The sequence below is a fragment of the Ochotona curzoniae genome, unplaced genomic scaffold (assembly GCF_017591425.1).
Source record: "Ochotona curzoniae isolate NIBS_2020 unplaced genomic scaffold, NIBS_Ocur_1.0 scaffold_4763, whole genome shotgun sequence".
NCBI lineage: Eukaryota > Metazoa > Chordata > Mammalia > Lagomorpha > Ochotonidae > Ochotona > Ochotona curzoniae.
In genome coordinates, this window is record NW_024467123.1 from 7,354,763 (window position 1) to 7,376,519 (window position 21,757).

At 41.8% G+C, this 21,757-nt stretch overlaps 1 protein-coding gene across 7 annotated transcripts in view; it reads right to left on the reverse strand.

Annotated features, from left to right (window-relative positions):
• The window catches only part of NRG3 (neuregulin 3), a 931,214-nt gene that overhangs the window by 194,827 nt on the left and 714,630 nt on the right, over nucleotides 1–21,757 (reverse strand). For all 7 annotated transcript variants that reach the window (XM_040970440.1, XM_040970439.1, XM_040970435.1 and 4 more), the window contains exon 3: nucleotides 7,480–7,553. In XM_040970440.1, the coding sequence (XP_040826374.1) occupies nucleotides 7,480–7,553 (74 nt within the window). The remainder of the gene's footprint in view (nucleotides 1–7,479; nucleotides 7,554–21,757) is intronic.

The following is a 21,757-nucleotide window of genomic DNA, read 5'->3' on the forward strand; positions in this document are numbered from 1 at the left end:
GTTTTTATCTCTTGTTTATACTTCTGTGGAACTCTGAGCTTGCTGTATGACTTTGTTGGATATTACAGTTAGTGATTGTCGAGTAAATTGAAATATGGCTTTTGTAAAATTCTCCTACTGTTTGAATCCTAAATTTTATTTTAAGCATACAATGGCAACTTGTTAACATAGTATGCTACTCTAAAATATTATATGTAACCAAACTTCTGATGTAAACTTTACATTTCTGGAAATACTCATATGTTTTCTCTCTCTCTCTGTAAATATATATATATATATATACATGTGTGTGTATATATGTATGTGCTATATATAGAGCTGGTTTGCAAATAGTAGCAATCATGCATAATTACAGAGTATATAATAAGGTTACCAAAATTGATGAGGGCACCGTGGACCATTTAATAAACTCTGTTGGGGCATTGTTTTAACCCTGGTTTAAAAACATGGTTTCTGATCTCAAACTATGCCACGATCACAAATTTTAGATCAATTATAACTTTGTATAAGTATACATGAATACATTTGATAAATAGCAGAGTACACGTGTGGCAAAATTAAATAACTAAATTAATCTAATTCTGAGAGCCTGGTGAGACACCTGGCTGGCCTGCTCACCCAGAGCAGCTTGATTCAGTGGTGTTCATCAGTCTGTACATGGTCTGGGACCATCTAGAGGTACTCAGAACTGGGCGGGAGTTAACGTAAGGCCTACCCAACAGACCCTGATCAGGATCATCCAATCCTTAGGAAGTGGCTGCTACTGAGCTAGAGAGGCAGAGGCCAGGACGGGAGCTGTAGGAGGCAAGGACTGACACGCCTCCTCTCATCTATCAGCTATGTTTTCAACATGTTTGTTTCAACATGCTTTTAAGCAAAGGCAAAAGAATTTACAAAAATATATTCAAAAGTTATCTCTGCATCAGGTACTTATTGAATACTCTTTCTTGCAAACAAAATTTTTTTTTTCTGAACTTTTTTAAATTGGTGGGCTTCTGCAACTATGCTTGGCATATAACTTTAACACAACAGAAATGAGTAGAGTTGCAGACAACAGCAATTAAATGTACGGCAATGTCATGAGTCGGACAGACCTGGCAGGTGAGATTCATGGGGCTATGGTGAAAATCAGGTAGTTCTCTGTTACTCTTTCTCATTCAAAACTAAAAACATATATAATATGTAATAATAATACTAGGAGTAACAAACTCATATATAAATCCATTCTGCAAACTAGGTTTATGTGGCTATTGGAAGGCAGAGTAATGATGCAGAGGTCCCAAAGATGCCAGCCTGAAAACAACGAATCACTCCAGGAGTATGGGGTAACACACTGATGTAAAGGGACATTGTGATCCTAGAAAGTCATCAAGCACAGGATTACCACGGATAGGATAACATTTGTATAAAAACAGCTGAGTTGGTACCATTTGGATAGCTAAATGGGTATCATTTGTATGATAACAGTTGAGTGGACAGCATGCGAATGAGAACACTTGGTGGAACATACAAAAGAGTTCCAAACAAAAGTATAGAAAGAGTTGATGGGTCTTGTTGATAAGCTCAATACCTCCTCCCTTATCCCATATGACCCTCAGTGTATAAAGTCAGATGCTACTAATAAACGTCGGCTTTCAACCATCAAGTCCACGCGTGTTATTATCGCTCCGTGCACCAAGTCCATCGCTGCGGGACAGCGACACACCAGGGCATGCCTTCCCTTGGAGCCTTGCCTTTTCTCTGACTGAGTAACAAAGGTTTCCTTCCCAGAACTATGCTGTACATCGCCATTGAGGGCCCTTCACTCTCTGCCCTGAACTGACCCATAAATTGAGAAGGCGCAGCCTGTACAACAGTTTGGAACCATAACATCCAATGCTCAGTGCATTGCTCCCTTCTGGAGAAAACCTATCCTCAACAACCTAGCTCCCCCATTCTACCTCAAGTGAAATATTGCTGCTCTTTCGTTTGTATAACATTTGCTTAACCTGTCTCTTATTTGTGTCTTTCTTTGCACTTGTTTGTACTTTTTTTTAAAATTTCCCCTATACAACTGGAAATATTTGAGGTCAGGTAATGGGTCCCACCTGTTTTGAATCTCTGGCAACACCTTTCTCAGTTCCTTATACTCTGTGTAGGTGGTAGAAAAAAATAACAAAATGGATCATGTTAATAATAGATAACGTTTATGTAGCTCTCACCATTTTATTTCATCCCAGCAATAGCTGGGTCTGTTAGAGTCTTTTAATACAGTAATTTAGAAAGGAGAAAACCAGAGCTCATTAAGAGTAAGCAATGTGTGTAGTGCCAATCTGTTAGATCTTGAAGGAAAGAAACCTTTTCAATCTATCCTAGACCTTAAATCCTTTGAAGCCTATTAGTCAAATAAATATAACTTACAACTATGAGTTTATTGACAGAGAGTGCTGTGATCTGAATGTACTCCTCTCCCTAAAGCGGTGGTCATTTCATGTAATGGGGCCTTTGGGATGATTAGGTCATGAGGCCCTCATGAATGAGATGCATGCCGTTGCAAAAGAGGCTTCAGAGAAATGTATGGCTCCTCATCATTTCAGGACACCCTAGGAAGAAGCTATCCATAGAGCAAGAGCCCTCACCTAACACAGAGCCTAGCATTGGAAATAATGAGAGAGAAACTTCCAATTTGCCTGGTGTATAATGTTCCGTTTTTAAAGGTTTACTTATATTTGGAATACAGAGTAAAACAATGAGTCAGAGAGAGATCTTGCATTTACTGATTGAAACTCCAAATGGCTGTAAGCCAGGACTCTACAAGCTGTATCTGGGTCCCCCCACGTGGGTTTCAAGATTCCTAGCACCTGGGTCATCTTTGGCTGCCTTCCCTGGCACATTAGCAGAGAGCTGATCAGAAGCAGAGTAGGCAGAGATCAAACAGGTGCTCTGATGTGGGATGTTGCCATTGTAGGCAGCAACTCAAACCACTGAGCCGCTATCTCTAACAGTGTTTTGCTCTAAATGCTAGAGCCAAGTAAGACCCCGGAATATTATTATCATTGCTTGGTTGCACAACATGGTATTTACTATATATGCTTAACTACTTGGGGAGAAGAGATAAATGCATGAGTGAATAAACAAACGTATTACTTTGGCTGTCCCCCGGGATCCCCACTTCAAACTTACAAGGCCTGGTTTCTTTTCACTGAGGGTTGGCATCTACTTGTAACCAGGATGGCCAGCGAATCCTTCTACTGATACAGAAATGAAGGCTCCATGACATTGTGACTTGCATAAGGCTTCACTGCGAAGAGCAGTGAAATGAGAACCAAAATGAAAAGCAGATTCTTTGATTCTTGTACTTTCATTATACCTTCCCAACTTATTTTTGACATGTGGAACACACATGCTTCTATGTATTACACAATTCAAGATAGGCAACAGAGTAGAGCATTGATCTCCTGAAAGTTAGCTTCCTTACAATTCTCTTTCAGCAAGCCTCTTGAGTCTGCATAGCAAACTGCTGCCCAGGCACCTGCCTCCACCATGGAACTTTCTGGCTATTCTCAAGTGTGCTGGGGAAGCTTCAGGATCAGAAGGCCTGACGCCTCAGACACCAAGGGCAGGAGTGTTCCCAAGGGCTTTTTGGTATACAAAGAAGGGGACGCTGCCCCACTGGTTGCATTAGCTGACTCTGGGACTCCTGTGGGGCCACAGGAACTGGTTCATCTTTCTTCCTGATGCTCTCTCTGGAGCTCGAATCACATGCTATGCTGGATTTATTCTTTGAACTCTTGATTACTCCAGGAAAGTTGAGCCACACAATCTTGGTTTGGTGTGATAGGAACCCTAAACCCTTACCATGATTGTGAACTGAACAGAGGGCAAGGAACTATAGCATTAAAAGAGCAAGATTGTTCAGAAGCAATGAGTTAGAAACAGTCAAGAAGAGTACAAGGCTTCCTGAACGCTGCCAGTTGCTATTGATGGACAGGGCTGCCCACAGCATCATGCAGATACAGAGGTTGGTGTTGGCCCCTCCACGTTCTCTTGACCATCACCAAAATGCACTCACTTCATGGCCTGCCAGCTTCTGCTTATTCTTCTCAATGTGACTTGTGGGACAAATCAAAAGCTGCATGCATAGGACACAGGTTTTGAGTCTGGGAATTCAGCCTAAGTTTATGATAACATTACCCAAAGGGCATTCACACACCATTTCTCCAAGTACACAAATGTGATCTGAGGTTTGATTTCATGTTGTTGTTGTTTTTTTTTTTTTTCACAAAAATGCACATTTCTGAAAATTCTCCTCTGCTTGAGGGAGAAGCAAACAGCAGAGGCTTCTAGCTCCGTGTTAATTTGAAATTCCCTAAGCAGCATGCATGCATTAGGAAAACAGGGAGGGAGAAGAGAAGAGAAGCAAGTGGGGGGAGGGCACAAGATGAAAAATGGAGAGAGGGTGTTGAAGGGAAGCTTATTTCCTGAGCACAGAGTCATTCCAAAGATATCATGGGCAGCAAATTAAACAATCCTTCAGCAAGAATTTTGACAAGGAAATTTCATTAGGGATTTAAATCTCCATGGAAGCTCAAGTTGCTGCATTAAGATATGAAAATTGTGCAAATATTGTTCCTTAGAATAATGTCTGCCGCAGGTCATTGAGTTTCATTCAGTGAAATTTAGAGTGATAAATGTCCTGTGGAAAATAACCAGAGGAGGAAAGGTTCTAGGGGAGGGGAGAAAGAGCCCGCATCAGGGGGCTCTCGAGGTCTAGATTTACTCCACATGCAAGTCAGGATCCAGCGTTAAACAGCCTCGTGACCTCAGCAAGTTTATTTAGCATCTCTGCAGTCTCATGTCCTCATCCATGAAATCTGGCCCATTTGCTGTCCACTGCTGGCAAGGCGGTGATTGTGAGGGGTTGGTGACATGATTTAGGAGGCGCTCGAGGGCACAGAGCACGGTACATACAACCTTTAAATACCTATGAGTCACAGTTACAATCATGAGCAAGGTGGGTGAGCTGACATTTACCAGATACTGATTCTTTGCCAGGGTTGGTACGATAGATGCCTAGGGGGATTAATGCAGTTGCTCAGAAAGAAAGCTTGATGCTTAGGAGCCAAATCAAGCGACCAGGGTCACACAGGGCTAAATGGGACACCACATTCATCCATGTTCATGCTTATACATGCGTGTCTCCCTCATGCTGTGTGGGGTGCTCAGACTCTGCATCCTTTGTGTTAACAAAGGTGAGCCAGCCCCTCACAGATGCTCAGAAAACACTGCTATGACAAGCTATGCATTTGTACATGCATAGAAAAATGGAAGCCACCTGCCCCCAACCCCCACCCCATTTAAACTTTCTATCAGGGACAAACCCATGAGTTCCTATTTTTCCACTTCAATGTATTTGGCATAATTCATTCTCACATTGTAATATGCTATTTACAGAAAACAAGGGGAGGAAGGAAAGGACTTCATATAATTCCACAACCTGAATACTGAAAATCCATTTTGAGCATTTTTATTGTGTTTCTTCACCACCCTTTTGGACAAAGGGCTATCCTTTTTGAAATCTTGTATACAAATAATGTATTCTGTGATTTTATGTAATAGACACAATCTCATACAGCTGTCATTTTAATAGATATTTAACTGAGAATGGTAGATGTACCATATGACATTTTGTTAAACATAACCCCGTTGTTGGTTATTTATGGAATATTTAAATGCTGCTACTACAACAAATAAAACTGTATAAACTATTTTTATGCATCAAAGGCCTAAGTTTTCAGGGATGGGCCACTGTGAATATGGGTTTACTTTTCCCCATGGGAAAGTGCCTAATATATAGGGCAGCCTCATTCCCAACTGTTGCAGTGTCAGACTTGATATTCAACAGAATAGCAATGTTTGAGTAGTTTGTTTAAAGAGATTATTATAGCCATGCTGTGCCATATGCAAAGCCTTGACTAGTATCCTGCACTCCATAGACACTCTGAAGAAAAATGAAAGAAGGAAGGAAAAAGGAGAATAGAGTCAGGGAGGAAGGAAGCCTAAAAGGTAGAGAGTAAACAACAAAACCAGGGAAAGAAAGGAGAAAAGGGGGAAAAGAAAAGAGACAAGGAAGAAATAAAAAGAAAAGGAGAAGTTAAAGCAACAGTAAACATGAAGAAAAGAGAAACAATGGAAGGAGGAAAGGAGGGGGAGAGGGGAAAAGGCCTCAGTTTGCAAAGTTCCTGATGTTTCAACGATACGCTTCCAATAGTAGCTTAGGAAGTGGACAACATTGAGCCATAGACAACATGCAAAAGGCTCCTGCCACCAGCATTGGAGCCGCCCACATTCTAAGGCACAGATCTCGGGTTGGCTGCTAGCTTTTGCACATGCATGGATGCAGCTTTCCTCCAGAGGAGTTACACTTCTGCCTGGAACAGAGGCCTTTACCCAGCCAATACCAAACAAATACATCAAAGAGAAACTTTGGCTTTTTAAGGCACTTCCCATTTACATGGAAAAAGCAGATGGAAGCAGAATGCAAAGATATATTCTAAAAAGTTACTGAAAGGTAGCAGGGTTTGTTCAACGCATGGTCACCGTACACTAAAACGCAGGGCAACTTTTGTTTTAGTCAATGCAGAATATTTTGCTCAAGTCTGTGTCGTGCGCTTCCTTATTCAGAAAGCTGTAGCATTGCCTTTAGGATTTAGAATTGCTTGTCATTATCCTCACTGAACTAAACTGCCGATTCAATAAAATCCCTCCTCACTTTAGTAGCAATTCAATTGTAGCAGCTGTCAGAAGAGCTGACTATTTACAGATTGTGTAAAAATTTCACATTTGACCAGCTTTGGGATATTTAGTATGGAAAGTTACTTTGACTCCATATATAATCTAAAGTAATGACTGGGAATATTTTTTTCAGTGGCAAATTAACTTCTTTCATAATGGAGAAAAAAATAATTTGTCCTTAGGACAGAAAATGCTGATATGCAAATTGTGTGGCTCAAATTGAGACTTCGAAAGATTTTTGAAAAGTTCTTATGTGAGATTATGTACTTCCACGCTTCAATAAGTAAACATTCACAGGCTTAGCACTGTCACAAATTACCGGCCAAAGTGCAAACCCCAACATGATACCGTAGTTTTCACAACACTTTTTGGATAAATAATAGGGTTGGTTATTTCTTTCTAGCCTTCTTTGTGTCCTGGAGTTGGCAGGGTAGGAAGAGGACCCACTGGGGGGTCATAGCAGAGAGTAAATGTGGGAACTGGAAGACAGCCCCATGGCTGCAGAGGAGTGAGACATATTAACATGGAGCATGTTTTGAACATGAACATCTGTCATCAGCCTCTGACTTCAGCAGCTTTCAGAGACCCAAAGCCACAGGGGCAAAATACAGCCCTCAGCTGAGTTAATAACCATTGCCGGGGGAAAGGACTGCCTACATCCAGCAGGAGAGAGAAGAAGAAGAAGAAAAAAAAAGCTTGACCTACTTGGATCCGATAAGATGGAGTCAGTTTTCGGCAGAAATTGATCACAACGGACTCCCTGGTAGCCTTCTTTGCACCTGCAGAAAGGGAATAAATGACAAATACACTCATGGAGTTGCCAAAGAGTCAAGTATAATAGCCTCCAATTACACAGATGCGAGGACAGTACAAGTCATGCTTTTGTGCTGTTGGGCTCGGTCTGTTTCTGACATCCATAGGCAGATTCTATTTCTGTGTCAAGAGAATGAAAAGAGCCCAGGAATGCTTGCAGAGTTCTATGTCTGATATCTGAGGAGCAAAAACTTGATAGCATTTTAAGCTGTCCCTCACAGCTATCCGAATAATGGTTTTCCTCATAATTCTGGGAGCAAGTTTCTTTCTCTTCATGCCACGCACAGGCCCCTAAAGAGTGTCTAGAAGTCTAGTATATATTGCGAATGCCATTTTGCCAGTCAAAAATCACTTTCTCATGTAGTGGACCAATTCACTCTTCCGTTAATTGTTAATTCCATTTTTTTTCCTTAGCTACTCTTTAAGTCAGTGTCACCACACCACTTTGCCAGGAATAACAGCATTTTTTCTGGCAAGATCCGAAAAGCATCCGTTACTCGGCTCCCATGTTTCTCTCTGCTATTCGGCAAACATGTGCAAAGTGCCTGCTTTCTGTCAAACATTGGACAAGACAGCTATCCTGAAGCGGCCCCTTTTGGAGGCGAGAAATTCGCCTGGAAACACCCTCAATGAGGCATGTCACCTGATTCCAGCTAGTGCCCAGTCCCAGTCTGCACGCAGCTCCCTCCATCAGGCCTGTTGGGCTGGCTGCCCCTGAAGGCAGTGGCCCGTCGGCTGGCTTCATTTACCTCGGCACAGTCTTAGAGTAGGGAGATGGCATTTACTGGTCTGCATGAAGCTTAATCTGTCATGCTCGAGTTAGGCAGGGAAGCAGCCATTGTTGCTTCTGGGATGAATCCGTCCTACTTAACGGAGGAGGAAATTGTGCTGCTGGCATAAAAATCAGATTTAAGAAACAATCCTCTGGCTGTTAGAAATGTATGAAATTGGCAAAAGAATTCAAAGTGGCCGTTCTGCTAGAGACAAGGTTGGGGATGGTGTGGAATCTTGGCTTAGAATGTGCTCTGTTTTCTGACTGTAATCAACTATTAGATAAGGTCTGTAACAGCCCGAACTGCAACACTGAAAAATTCCTCAGTGATTTTTCCAGCTTTCATTGCGAGCCAAACTGGAACTCAGGTAATCGGGCAGGCTATCTTAAGCACCTTGTAAAGCCTGGCACTTGGAAATGTGTTTGGCAATTGTCCTGGTAACCTGAGGACAAAACCCTGATACATAGCTACCTCAGATTCCCAAAAGACTTGAAGGAATCTGTGGAAACAGATACCCAATTTCATCATGTTTAAACAAGGCATGTATTGCAGTTGAAATAAAGTAGGCAACTTACTGGTTTTATCATGGGGACAAAAAAAAAAAAAGAAAAATCAAAAAAGACTTAAGAGCAAAAACACATTTGCGAAAAATAAACTCCTGTTTTCTCAATGCTGCCCTGATGTGCACCTGCCCTGACTCATGATTACCTGTCTTCGGTGCTTTAATTTCCATCTTCCCATAATGATGACTTACAGCCTTTGTTTGTGCTATTTATTGCATGCATGCATTTCTGGAGATTGTATTTCCAGCGTATGTGGGAGATTTTAAGCGCACTTCACTCTTTGTGTCTTTATTTAATGTGAAAATGGTATCCTGGGAAGACAGCAGCTTTTAAGGAAAAGGGCTTCTGTTTTGTTTTGCTTTGCTTTCTAAGTGTTCTTCCATCCTGCAAATGCATTATCCTATTTGTGTGTTGAAAGACAATAAAAAAAAAGGAGATTTGAAGTTTTTTGAGTGTAAAACTGACTTGGCCTGAGCAGGAGCCCATCCTGAAGTGTTCAGACCTCATGGGGTATCAGGAAAATTGCATAGCAGGCACCTGCCTTTCATCTTCCTATCTGTGCACTGCAGATAATAAAGTGTGATGGTGGCAGAGCAGGACAATTCTCACTAGGAAAACCCTCAGAGGGTGTGTGGCCAGGTGTGGCACATACCCTGCTGCCTTGGGAAAGAAGACAGGATTCCTTGCCAGTTGGTGCCACTAGCAACTGGCACACTAGCATTCCCATTTAGAAAGCACATGTACATCACTTAGGTAAGTTCAGACTCACCCAAACGTGAAAAGGAATGCTGTGAGCAGGTAATGCCGCGCAAACACACTGAATTTACCAGAATATTAAAAACAAGAAGCAAAGAGGAAGAAGGTTGTAAAATACACTTCTACGGCATGGAATGAGTTTGATGGACCTTCTCAGAGAGCAACAATCACATCTTCCTAGAAATAATACCGCATTGCTTTTCTGATTAGTTTTTGTCTGTGGGCTGTGGGGAATATTTTTGTATGCTTGTTAAAATCATTTTTTTTATGTGAAAGTACAGAAACAAGAACAATTCACATACCAGAAGGTGTTTCCATTTGTTCAGAATTAACAATATTAAACTGTGTATATTTCATCTTTAATGATCAATGTATTTTTACACAGCAAATCTTGCCTTAGGTTGGTTATAAATTTTCCTATTTTGCATCGCTTTACAAGCTCTGTTCAATCTGTTCACTTTCCAGTCTCAGAATTTCTTTATCTTTCAAAAGCCTCGCTGCACGCAGTTGTTTAAAAGTTGACATGGGCCCTGTAGCAATGGCTGCGTAGCTAAATCCTCACCTTGCCTTTGTTGGAATCCAATATAGGAGCCCATCTGTGTCCTTCCTGCTGTATCTGTTCTGCTTCCCATCCAGCTCCCTACTTGGGACCTGAGAAAGCAGCTGAGGATGGCACAAAGCCTTGGGACCCTGCACTCCTGTGGCTGACCCTGAAGAAGCTGCTAGCTCCTGGCTTCAGATCAACTCAGCTTTGGCCGTTGGGTCACTTGGGGAGTAAGCCAGTAGAGAGAATATCTTTCTCCATGTCTCTTCTTCTCTCTAAAAATCTGCCTTTCCAACAAAAATAAAGTACATTTTTAAAAAGTCATGGTAAATTTACTCAGGTGTTTTCCACATAACTTTTGCTTCTACAATAAGAGAGCAGGAAGTCTGCTGAAGAGAGGAAATTTGGCCTGAGTTGATAATTCATTGGGAACAGAGAACAAATTCTCTTATAAGGCAAAATAGCCATAGAACAAACTAAACTAGACAACTAGACAACAACTAGACATTTTACTTGGAAAAAAATAGGTCCATATTCTAGGGTGTGGTGGTGCAGCCAGTCAAGTTACCTCTTACGGGTTCCCACAACCCACATCAGTATGAGTTCAAATCCTGGCTACCCTACTTCTGGCCCAGTTTGTTGCTAATTCACCTCGGAAGGTAGTAATCAGGCACTTCCTGGCTTAGCTTTGGTCCAGCCCTGGCTGTTGTGTTTCAGTAGTGAACAAGCAGATGCAAGACACATATATATCTCCTCTCATGAAGGACATCCGTTATAAATCTAGACGGGAAATCAGTTGGGGAGAAGGGGAAGGGACCCTGGGGAAGGGCATGGGCAACCCCAGAGCCTATGGAACTATATCATAAAGCAAAACAAAATATGTTTAAAAGAAAAAAAAAAGATATATATCTCCTCTCTCTCCCTCTCTCGGCCCCTTGCAAATAAATACATCTTTAAAATATTCTACGTGTTTGTCTCGTGAAGGTGAAGGACTTGTCGATTTAAAAACCAGTGAGTTTTTGATATTTCTGTTTTTCATTTGCAAATTGTAAAGGTTCTTGGGAAACGCATAACTGAGGCAGTTATATCAAAACGGAGGTGAGCGGGTGAAGAGGTGAACACGGTAAAACAGTGTGGATTAAGTGAGATTGGCCCCTGGTCATGGAGATTCTCTGAACCCAGTTCCCCAAGTCAGTGCATGCCTTTCTCTAGAGGAGCCTGGGTCCCTCCCTTCCTGAAGGATGGGGCCAGCTGCCTGGTTTCAAAGGCAGATATTTCCTGTTTCTGAGCCTGGTATCTTTGTCTTCACCTCATTCTCACCTGCAGCCTTAACTAGAGATAACAAGCAATCCCTTGTCTCATGTTGGGGGGAAAACTTTTTAACTTACACTAGAGAAGAGACTAATATTGAACACAAGAAAATATAACATGTGTTGCCTTGCCTGATGCGGTGATCTTCCACAGATCAGGAAGAACCTTCCCAACCATTCAGGGCATTGAGCATAAGTTCCCGAACGTGGGTGCCCAGGCTTTAGTCCTGATTCCTGCCCCTGAATCCTGCTAATGTGCACCCTGGGAGGCCGCAGTGATAGCTCAGATAGCTGGGCTCCTGGCTGGACTTCCTCACCCTTGGACTTCCTTCCAGACCCCTCTGGTCTGATCCAGGTCTGGCTGCTAACTGATGTAAGTGTCTGAAGCTAAACTCTGTGTCTCTTCTCTCTCTCTCTCAAATCAATAGAGCAATATTTCAAGAAGGAACAAGCAAGTGGTCAGGCCATTGGCTGATTTCGCTGAGGAAATCAGCAAAATCCATCGACCTTAGCCGTCAACCCTCCCCTGACTGCAGGTCATTTTCATCTTCTGCAATTTGCATGTGCCAGCTTACTCTTTTGAGCCTGTTCGTTCACTATGTTAGTGCTAATAATGAATGACTATGATTGAACATTGACGAACTCTTAATTGTAATCAACCTCCAGATGAGATCATTGTTCAATTTCTCCTTCTTCTTCCCTTAGGAAAACAAAACAGCACAAAACAGAGGCAAACACCACAAAAGTGTCCTACTGAGAGAACAATACCCTCCTCTTTTTTTCAATCAGCTCCATGCTCCATGACTCACTATAGGATCTTGGCCTTGCTACTAGCTTCTGCCTTCTGGGTTTCTGCTCTGTTTTCTCAAGGATGTGTTTTTTCACATCAGTAGCTCAGCCAGCAAATCTCGATGAAGAATCTACCTTCTCAATGATTAAAAGCAGTGGAGATGTGCTCTGGCTTTTGCCCTTGGCTTTTGTGTGAATATACTTCAAGCAAATTAGTCAATAACTTTGTTACTCAGTAGCAACCCAAATAAAATGGTAATGATACCAAAAAGGAGGAAAAATAACAGACATACCTACTGGATGCTACAGAGCTGTGTTTGGGTCATTTTCATGTCTAGAGATGTTTGACTTTGTAGTTACAAAGAGTTGACATAATTTATAAAGAGAAATAAGTATATAAGAAGGATCCTGTCAGGGCGATTCTTTGCTTTCATGCTTGGAAAATGCCTAGGCAGTGCCTATGTTATAAAGAAGATACTGTGTTTCTTAAGACCTCAATTCTAGACACAGAATTTTAACTTGCAGAAATCAATTAGCTTCCTGGGGGAAATGGAGGCAGGTAAACTGTGTGGTTTGTTTGCTCACTATATAAAAAAACAATCCTTAATATTTTTTACAAGAAAATGGACATTACATTGTTGGTATTGCAGCAAAGAAGACTTTGGTCAGTAACAGGTAAGTCTGCCAGTTTTAAAGGGCCTGCCACATGCTGATTGGAAAAAAGAACAATGTCTCCGAGTATTTTCTGTGTTCTGCCAATGCTCCTTGGCCCCTGTGTCAGGCCTTTGCTGAGGAAAATGCAAAGGTCATCAGGCATTTTAACTTCATATTTTAGAAGCAGATTGATAACCACAAAATATAAACATATTTGGTGTGCCACAGGATGTTCTGAAATACCTGTACACCATGAAATGGCTCAACCAAGCAAATTTACATTTGCATTACATCGTGAACTTATTTATGCTAAAAACACAATATGTACTCTTGAAGCAAACCTTCAGCATACACAGCATTATCAATAACTGGAATAACTTGTGTATTTCTGCTGTACATCACTCACAGGAAGCCAACGCACCAGGGAAAACAATATGGAGGTTGCACAGAAAATTAAAAACAGGACCATTTGATCCAAAAGCTAGTTTCGGGCTTTTTTCCCTAAGAAAATGAAATCCTTTTTTTTTCCATTTATATGCACATCCATGCTCACTGCAGCACTATTCATAATTGCCACCAGTTGAAATCAAGCTTGGTGTCTATACACAGATGAATGCATTTTAAAAATAGAGAGAGGTCTAGGTACAAATACTGCACGATCCCCAGTTCTGTTGAATCTAAAGATGAGTGTTCAGTTCCTAGGAACAGAGAGAGAAATGATGATGACTAACAGGAAAGGAGGGGTTGGGGAGAGACCGAGGAGATGTGGGGCAGAAGATAATGAATATTCTTAATTGCTGCCTATCCTCAAAGCCAGGGAAAAAAAGTCATTAAGAAATAAACAAAAACAGAGGATGAATTTCAGCAAGGCGGAGTCACTTTTCGTGTCAATGAGATGGCAAGTGCTGCAGCCAGAATTCCAAAGCAGAACTCTTTCGGTATAGCAACTGTGCACCCAGTGGATCTGAAACTTTCTAGCTAGGGAGCTGCACCCTGGATTCATTGACTCCAGAGTTATTAATGGTGTGAGAATGAATTCTCCTCTCCAGCCGCTCAACACTGCAACTGACATCTAGGTTGATTGTGAAGAAAATTGTGACACTGATTAAAGTGTAAGGTTTCTTAGCTGAACTGAGAATTTAATTAAGTAGTCTTACTTAAAAGGAGCACTAATTAAGACAGCAAGATCTTTAAGTTAACTGATTGGTATTAAAATTACACTCTGTAGATATACCCTTCCTACAGAACTTCCAACTATAAAGGGGAGAATGTAGAACTGGATTATTGTAAATGAATGATCAAACAATGTATAACTAACCAAATCACAGAAGTTTTCCAAAGTATCATCAATAACTTTCAAATATATTACAAATTCCATGATTGATGCAAGCATCACTTGATGTTGCAATGATGTTCCTTTTTTTTTTTAAGATTTATTTCTTTTAAGATTTATTTATTTTACTTAAAAGACAGAATTACACAGAGGGAGCGGGACAGACACACAGAGAGATCCTACATCTGCTGATTCACTTCCCAAATGGTAACAATAGCCGGAGCCGGGCTGGCCTGAAGCAGGAATCAGGAGCTTCCTCTGGATCTCCCAGGGGATTGCAGGGACCCAAGGCCTTGAGCCATCCTCTGCTGCCTTCCCAGGCCTTAGCAGGAAGCTGGATTGAGAGTGAAGCAGCTGGGATCAGAACTGGAGCCCATACAGGATGCAGGCGCTGTCGGCAGAAGACTTGTCTGCCACACCATCGTGTCCAGTCCCTTCCAATGACATTTCTTTCTCGGGCAGAGTTGTCAGCATTTCAGCTAGCATTTCAACCAGGAAGTTGTAGGGACTTGTGTGAAAATGTTCTCTGCAGCCAAGTCTGAATTACAGAATACGAAGAGGTCTGTTCTCCATCTGCTCACTGTTCACATGCTATGAATTCAGGTGTGGATTTGAAATTAACTGGACTACCCAAGGAGGTGAGACTTATTCAGTAACTATTATGTGAATGATTTCTAGTGGGGGGTGTTAAGAGAAAAAAGACAATAAAAAGAAAAAAAGAAAAAACATGACACGTGTTTGCTAACCAACAAGGTCCTTGCAACCATGTAAAGCACTGAGAACTTGTGGCCAGCGGACACGCCCTCAGTCAGCTTGAGCACAAGGGAGCTTGCAGCCCATTCCCACCAAACCATTTAGCTCACAATTAGGAGGAATTCATTCTGGGAGAATCTGGTTGAGGCGTTCCCACATCAACCTGAATGAAAGCTTGCCTCCTTATAGAGATTTCTGCCCTACTTACTCATGAACTCTATTTCCTCCTCAGTGTCTAGAAGTATTACATGGCATGAAGTTGTTATTCAATGTAGGATGCACAGCTCTGTGGCCTGAAGAACCCATGTTAATTCAGCTTTCATTTTTATTATATCTGAAAAATTTTAAAAAAAGTCTACTTTTAGTGTAATGAAAAAAAGAACAATATGGTGGCCCTTGCAGGGAGGTCTTCATGATTTTAATGTCATGTAAGAAATTAAGAAATAACAACGGTACTAATACAGAACAGAAGGCCTCAGAGGTAATTATGACAGATGGGGGAATGGACGGATGGAATTTTGCTTCGTGTCAATTTGATGAAATGTTCTACAGCCAATTTTCAGCGTATGCAAGATCTATTATGACAAATGTGAGATGCCAGTGTTTAAGGGGGAGATGCATGTCCTGTGATTGGCAATGCCCTCCAGCTCTGCTGCTTGAGGGAGTGATGGAGGGCTGTCATGAACTTCTCAGAGGTCTCAGGTGCTCAACTCCACATGAAGTTACTGAGTCTTCCTTTAGCTTCAGTTCTGTGCATGTATATGAATGTGTGTGTGTGTGAGACTCTGTGTGTCTCTTTTTCTCCTTTTTTTCTCCTTTCTCTTCTTTCTTTTTTTCTCACTCCCTCCCTTCCTTCCTCTCTATTTCTCTCCCCTCTTTCTTTTTTTTATTTTAAGATTTATTTGTTTTTATTACAAAGTCAGATATACAGAGAGGAGGAGAGACAGAGAGGAAGATCTTCTGTCCGATGATTCACTCCACAAGTGACCACAACGGCCGGCGCTGCGCCGATCCAAAGCCAGGAACCAGGAACCTCTTTCAGGTCTCCCACATGGGTGCAGGGTCCCAAGGGTTTGGGCCATCCTCCACTGCTTTCCCAGGGCACAAGCAAGTAGCTGGATGGGAAGTGGAGCTGCTGGGATTGGAACTGGCGCCCATATGGGATCCCGGCACATTCAAGGTGAGAGTTTTAGCCAGTAGGCCATGGCCACTGGGCCCTCTCTCCCCACTTTCTTACCACACACAGATACATACACATCGCCCCTCCCCCCTTTTTTAAGATTTTTGTTTATTTTTATTGGAAAGGCAGATATACAGAGAGGAGGAGAGAGAGGAAGATTATCCGTACAATGATTCACTCCCCAAGCGGTCACAACGGCCAGAACTGAGCTGATCCGAAGCCAGGATCCAGGAGCTACTTCGGGGTCTCTCACACAAGTGCAGGGTCCCAAGGCTTTGGGCCATCCTCTACTGCTTTCCCATGCCATGTGCAGGGAGTTGGATGGGAAGTGGGATAGCCAGGATATGGGATCCCAGCACATGCAAGGATTTTAGCTGCTAGGCTATGGTGCAGGGCCCCGCCCTTATTTCTTATACATACATGAAATAATCAGACAGTTTAGGTAGATCACGGAAGTTTCATAGCAAAGTCTGAGAAGGGTTGGGTTGTTTCTAGTTAATTAAGTAGTTTCTACTTTTCTAGTTAATTGAAAGTTCCTCTTATTTACTTTGATATGTCTCAGGCAATAGTAGAGTAGGCTCCATTGTCCCATCTGTGCCCCATGATTCTTCCTCACTGTTCCAATTTATGGTGCTACTGACGTTGAGCAATCGGGCAGTCATGGATTTTCTCTGACAGCGAAGGCCCAACTATCAGCAGATTGATTCACTTGTCTCGATTTGTGCAGAATTAAAGCATCAATTGACTTAAATGTCCCGGTTGGACAAGAAGTTACTGTGCTGGTCAAGTTGGGCTGAGAGAATAAAACACGTTAGACACAGCAGACACTCATCTTTTCACAGTCCCAGATCAAGTTAAAGATCGAGGTGTCAGCATTGTTGTGTCTGGACACACTGGATGCAGACCGCTCTCTTCCTTCTTTTCAGTTTTTAAAAGCTAAAATTGTGTTTAATTATTTGGAAGGCACAGTGATAGAAAGGGAGAGATAGAGAGAGAAAGAGGAGGGGTGAAAGAGAATTGCCATCTACCAGTTCACTTATCCAAATGCTCCACACAGCTGGGACTGGACCAAGTGAAAACCCAGGGGCGGTCATCTCATGGCAGGGACCCAAGGACTTGCATTAGGATCCGCTCCCGTTCAGACCAACTCAGAGGGACTATTTGATTGGGAAACTGATACCTTCAGGCCAGCAAAGACCAGAGCCTGAATTCTTCTGTATTGGAAGTGTCAGATAAAGTCCAGTTCAATTTTAAATGAAAAAGAAGCCACATTTTTTTTTATCTGTTTCACATGTGCTAAATGGTACGTACAATTGGGCATCCTGTATCTTACATTTGTGGGAGGAAAAGCTGAAGAAAATCCAGGGGAGTGAAAATGAACAACATGTCACCCAGTTTAAAGTTTAATACTTTTTTTGTGGCAACTGTATATCTGATGGATTTTACAGCATCTTGTTTTAAAATAAGAAGCTTGGGTACCTTGTACTTAGGGTATATAATGAGCCCAAAAGGTAGTAAAGAAGTTTCAGTGTCCAGTTCTTCAATGGCCCAGGTCCTGAAAGGCAACTTTAAGAATCTAACGGTAAGCAAAGGAAATCACATAGAGTAATGTCGTTGGTCAGTTGGGCGTAGATCTAAAGCTACCACTTTGTGGAAAGTCTGAATACAGCATAAACATATGTTGGGCAGCAGCCCGAGTGAGACAGGAGGAAAGCAGGGCCCTTTCTTCCTGCTTCTTTCTGCCTTTCGCTTTGGATCAGTTCACGGCTGAGGTCCTCGCACGCCACTGAACTTGAAAAGCAGTGAACATAGTTATGCAGCACATGGCCATGATTATCCAAAAATCAAAGCTCCAACAGACACAGAGAGTCCTCTGGTGGCACGTGACATCCTTTTTCAAATTCACTGTTCCAAGAAGACACAGCACACCTGAGACCCATCAGGTCGGCCTGCTTTCCTGTGTGGGTTGTGTGGATGAATCCCAAAGCAAAACAGTACCCAGGTTGGTAAGAGGGAAAAGCAAATAAATCCTGTGGATAATTCTTATTTAAAGGTGTCTTCATGACTGGCATTATAAAAGAGAGGGGAAGCTCATTAGCAAACGAACGGATGAAACCACTCGCAGCAGGCTTCAAAAAGGAGTGGTAATACTTGTTATCTCTCTGAGAAACGGGGAGGACATCCACACAGTGTCATTCACAAATCTGCCAGCAGACATCACAGAGCCAGCTGCAGAAAGTCCCACTGCTTTCTCATTTAAGTAAGTGAGGAAGGGGAAAAAAGACTTTTGCAGCTCACATGCCTGGATCATAGAAGGTTCTACATGATACATGATTTTTTGGAAGCCATTTTATAAATCCCCAGAGTTGCCAACCCCTCACTCAGTAGCACAGTCTTCCCTGCTTTTCCCCAAGATATTGTACAATCAAGTAATAGGGTGCAGCATTTCTGCCGGCTAAAGGAAGTGGGCAGCTTTGATCAGAATTCACAATAATATATCTCCCTTGTGTGATAGATGATTTACTGCTGGGGATAAATGGATATAATCTTTCATTATGTATGACATTCATCAGCAAGAAGGAAGCTTCGCACTGAATGGAAAGTGATTTCATATTAAAAGCCACATGCAATTCATACTGAGATGAAAGTGAGGTTTGCCCTTAAAAAAAAAAAAAGCTCAGGCTTGTAGGTTTAAATGATGCTGAGTCAAATATAATAGTTACTGTAAGTTTGAAACTCTGTTAGGGGGAAACTAGGGAATCACATGCCTACAGCAACCTCCATTTCATACAGAAAGTTCCATTTCTTAACCATACTAGTCTATGTAGTTAAATATGTCATTAAGCCCAACTTTGGAAACTGAGAATGATGACAAAGCCAGGTGAGGAGGCAGAGAACTAGGTTAAGTGACTTAAGCTCCCATTATTAGCAGAAAGCCAGTGTTCCATTGGTAAGGAGGGAAAGCAAACCAAGAAATAGAAGCTTAATATGCTATTGGCAGTATGCGAATTCAGCCAGGGATTCCCCAAGTGCAAATGCTTTAATAAGCTTGCTGCCATATGGAGGGGGATGGATGGAAGTGGAGGAATCAGGGTGAGACAGAGTTCATTGTGAGAACACTTATACTTCTGTATTTTAAATTCATAGGAGTTTTCAATCAAAAAAAAAAACCAACCAAAGTTATAGTATTATAGCTTAGACACACAAAAAACAAGGCATCCAAATTTACGTATAGAATTTGGCCCAAAATAGTGGGAATACAAGAAATCATCCAGGGTATTCCTCCAGGACATCTCATTTTGTGGAAGGGAACATTTCGGAATGAAGAGCGTTGATCTGCTTATGACCTCAAAGAACTCAAGGGACAGAGCAAAGGCCAAGACACAAGGGGTTTGATTCTATACCCTGTGTTCTTTTCTGCCACTCCACAATGGTTCTTCAAAAAGCAAACAGTTGTTCCTAAGTCCACATACCACCCCTAATGCCGAATTGTTCTGTTTCTAAAGAAAGTACATGTTCTTTTGGAAAGAGGTCAATGTCGACACAGGTTAGCTGGCCTGAGTTCTGCTGTTTCTGTAGCCCACTCCTTGTGTTTTGTTGTTGTTGTTATTGTTGTTGCTTGTTTATTTGTTTTCTGGCAACATGGTACTATCAAAGCATGAGCAAGATTTGGTAGCAAAACATACCCTACTCTAAGCCTGAATGTTATACAGGTACTAGAAGACACACAAAAACATGGATAAAGATGGGCAAACTAGAGAAGGGTTGTTAGGAAATACCCTTCAAACAACGATATGGATGTGCCTGGGTGCTTTAAGAGAGCAAAAGGTGACCTGATGCAAGAAAATTGACAAAAGTTAAGTACACATCCATAGTTCATAAATTCAAAATACTATAAAGAGGATTGTTGCTTAAAGGGAGTGTGTGACAAGTTGAAATGGAAATTCAACAGGTGGGGAAGCCAGTTCAAACCAATAAAGAAATGATGATTCACATTAAGAGCACTACTGTGGGGGAGGGAGAAAGAGACAGAAAGACGAGAGGGAGAGAAAGAGGTTTAGTTGCTTGTGTGTATGTGTGTGTGAGATAATCCTACATGTGTATGATTACAAAGACTTCTCCATCATGTAGAACAATAAATGAAGGGATCAACCTCTCTGAAAAAATTTCTCCAGGCAAAACACAAGTACTGAGAGTTTTTGCAAAAGTTACACAAAAATAACCATCTTGACACCTCACCATTGCATAGATAAGACTGAAGCCGAGAGAAATTAATTTCAGTGTCCCACAGTATGTGGAAAGCATGTGTCAGAACTTGGATTTGAATTCAAAGCTAAACCAACACTAAAGACTGTTTATTTTTCCATCTTCTATGGTTCTTGACTGTTCACAGTGTGATGTATTTTTTCAAGTGCTCTTTGCATTATTAACCAACCTTTGAGGAAAGCAGTTCCTATCATTTTACATTTGTTGTACAGATAAAGAAAAAACGGACACTGAGCTTAATGATAATGGTTTGCTCAGAGTTAATGACATCATTGAATCAAAGCGAAAATGCTTACAAGGAGACCACAATGCTATTTAAGGAGGCTGTAGGCTTAATAATATTTTTATGACATTCTAATCTCTCGGTTTATATGCTCATTCAATATTACATAAACTTAGAAAGCCAGGCTGAATACACCTAAAGACAGAAACTTCCTTAAGTGGTTGAAATGAGAACACTTAATAAAGACAATTGCACAGGTGAAGGATAGTCGAGAAGCTACACAGGGGATGAGGAGGTAACAGTTTAACAGCAGCAAGAAACCACTTTGACTCTTAGTCCGAGTCACAAAAGCGCATGCACGAAGCCAGGGTCAAGTTAGGAACTCTGACAGTTGGGCTGGAACGCAACAGGAACCTATGGGCTGCTGGCAGTCCACTGAAGCACAAAGAACACAGAAGGCAAAGCATTCCAAGCCAGCACTTTCTCAGGGACAGCTCCACTCCCCAAGCAGCGGTCAAGGGCGCCTAGGCAATGTGGCTTTCTGAGCTAGGGAACAGAGTCAAAGTCGATCCTGTACACTACATGAGAGCACTCCAGAAAGTCCAGGGAAAATGCCTATGCTGAAAAAAACTATGCATGCATCTCAAATGCTTTTGCATTTTATTGCACATGATTCCTGCTCCCCACAAACCTTTTGAAGTACCCTGGTGCTACCCTAGCTAGCACACAAAAAGACATCTCTATACAACAAACACATGCCTGTTTTCACAGCATTAGCAACAAAACCTTTTCTTCAATCATCCTAGGTAAGAGATCTGACACTCTTCCAGTAAACTAAAAACAAAATACAATAGCAAGCCTTTGCTTCAGAGTGATTGAGAACGGTCACTACTTCTTCGAAGCCACCTGCACCACCTGTCCACGCTCGCCTGACTGCATTGGCACAGGCACACTGCCACCCACATCCTGTGCACAGGACCTTAGCAGAAGGGGCTTATTCCTCTCAGTGTTCGTCGGCTCCCTTAC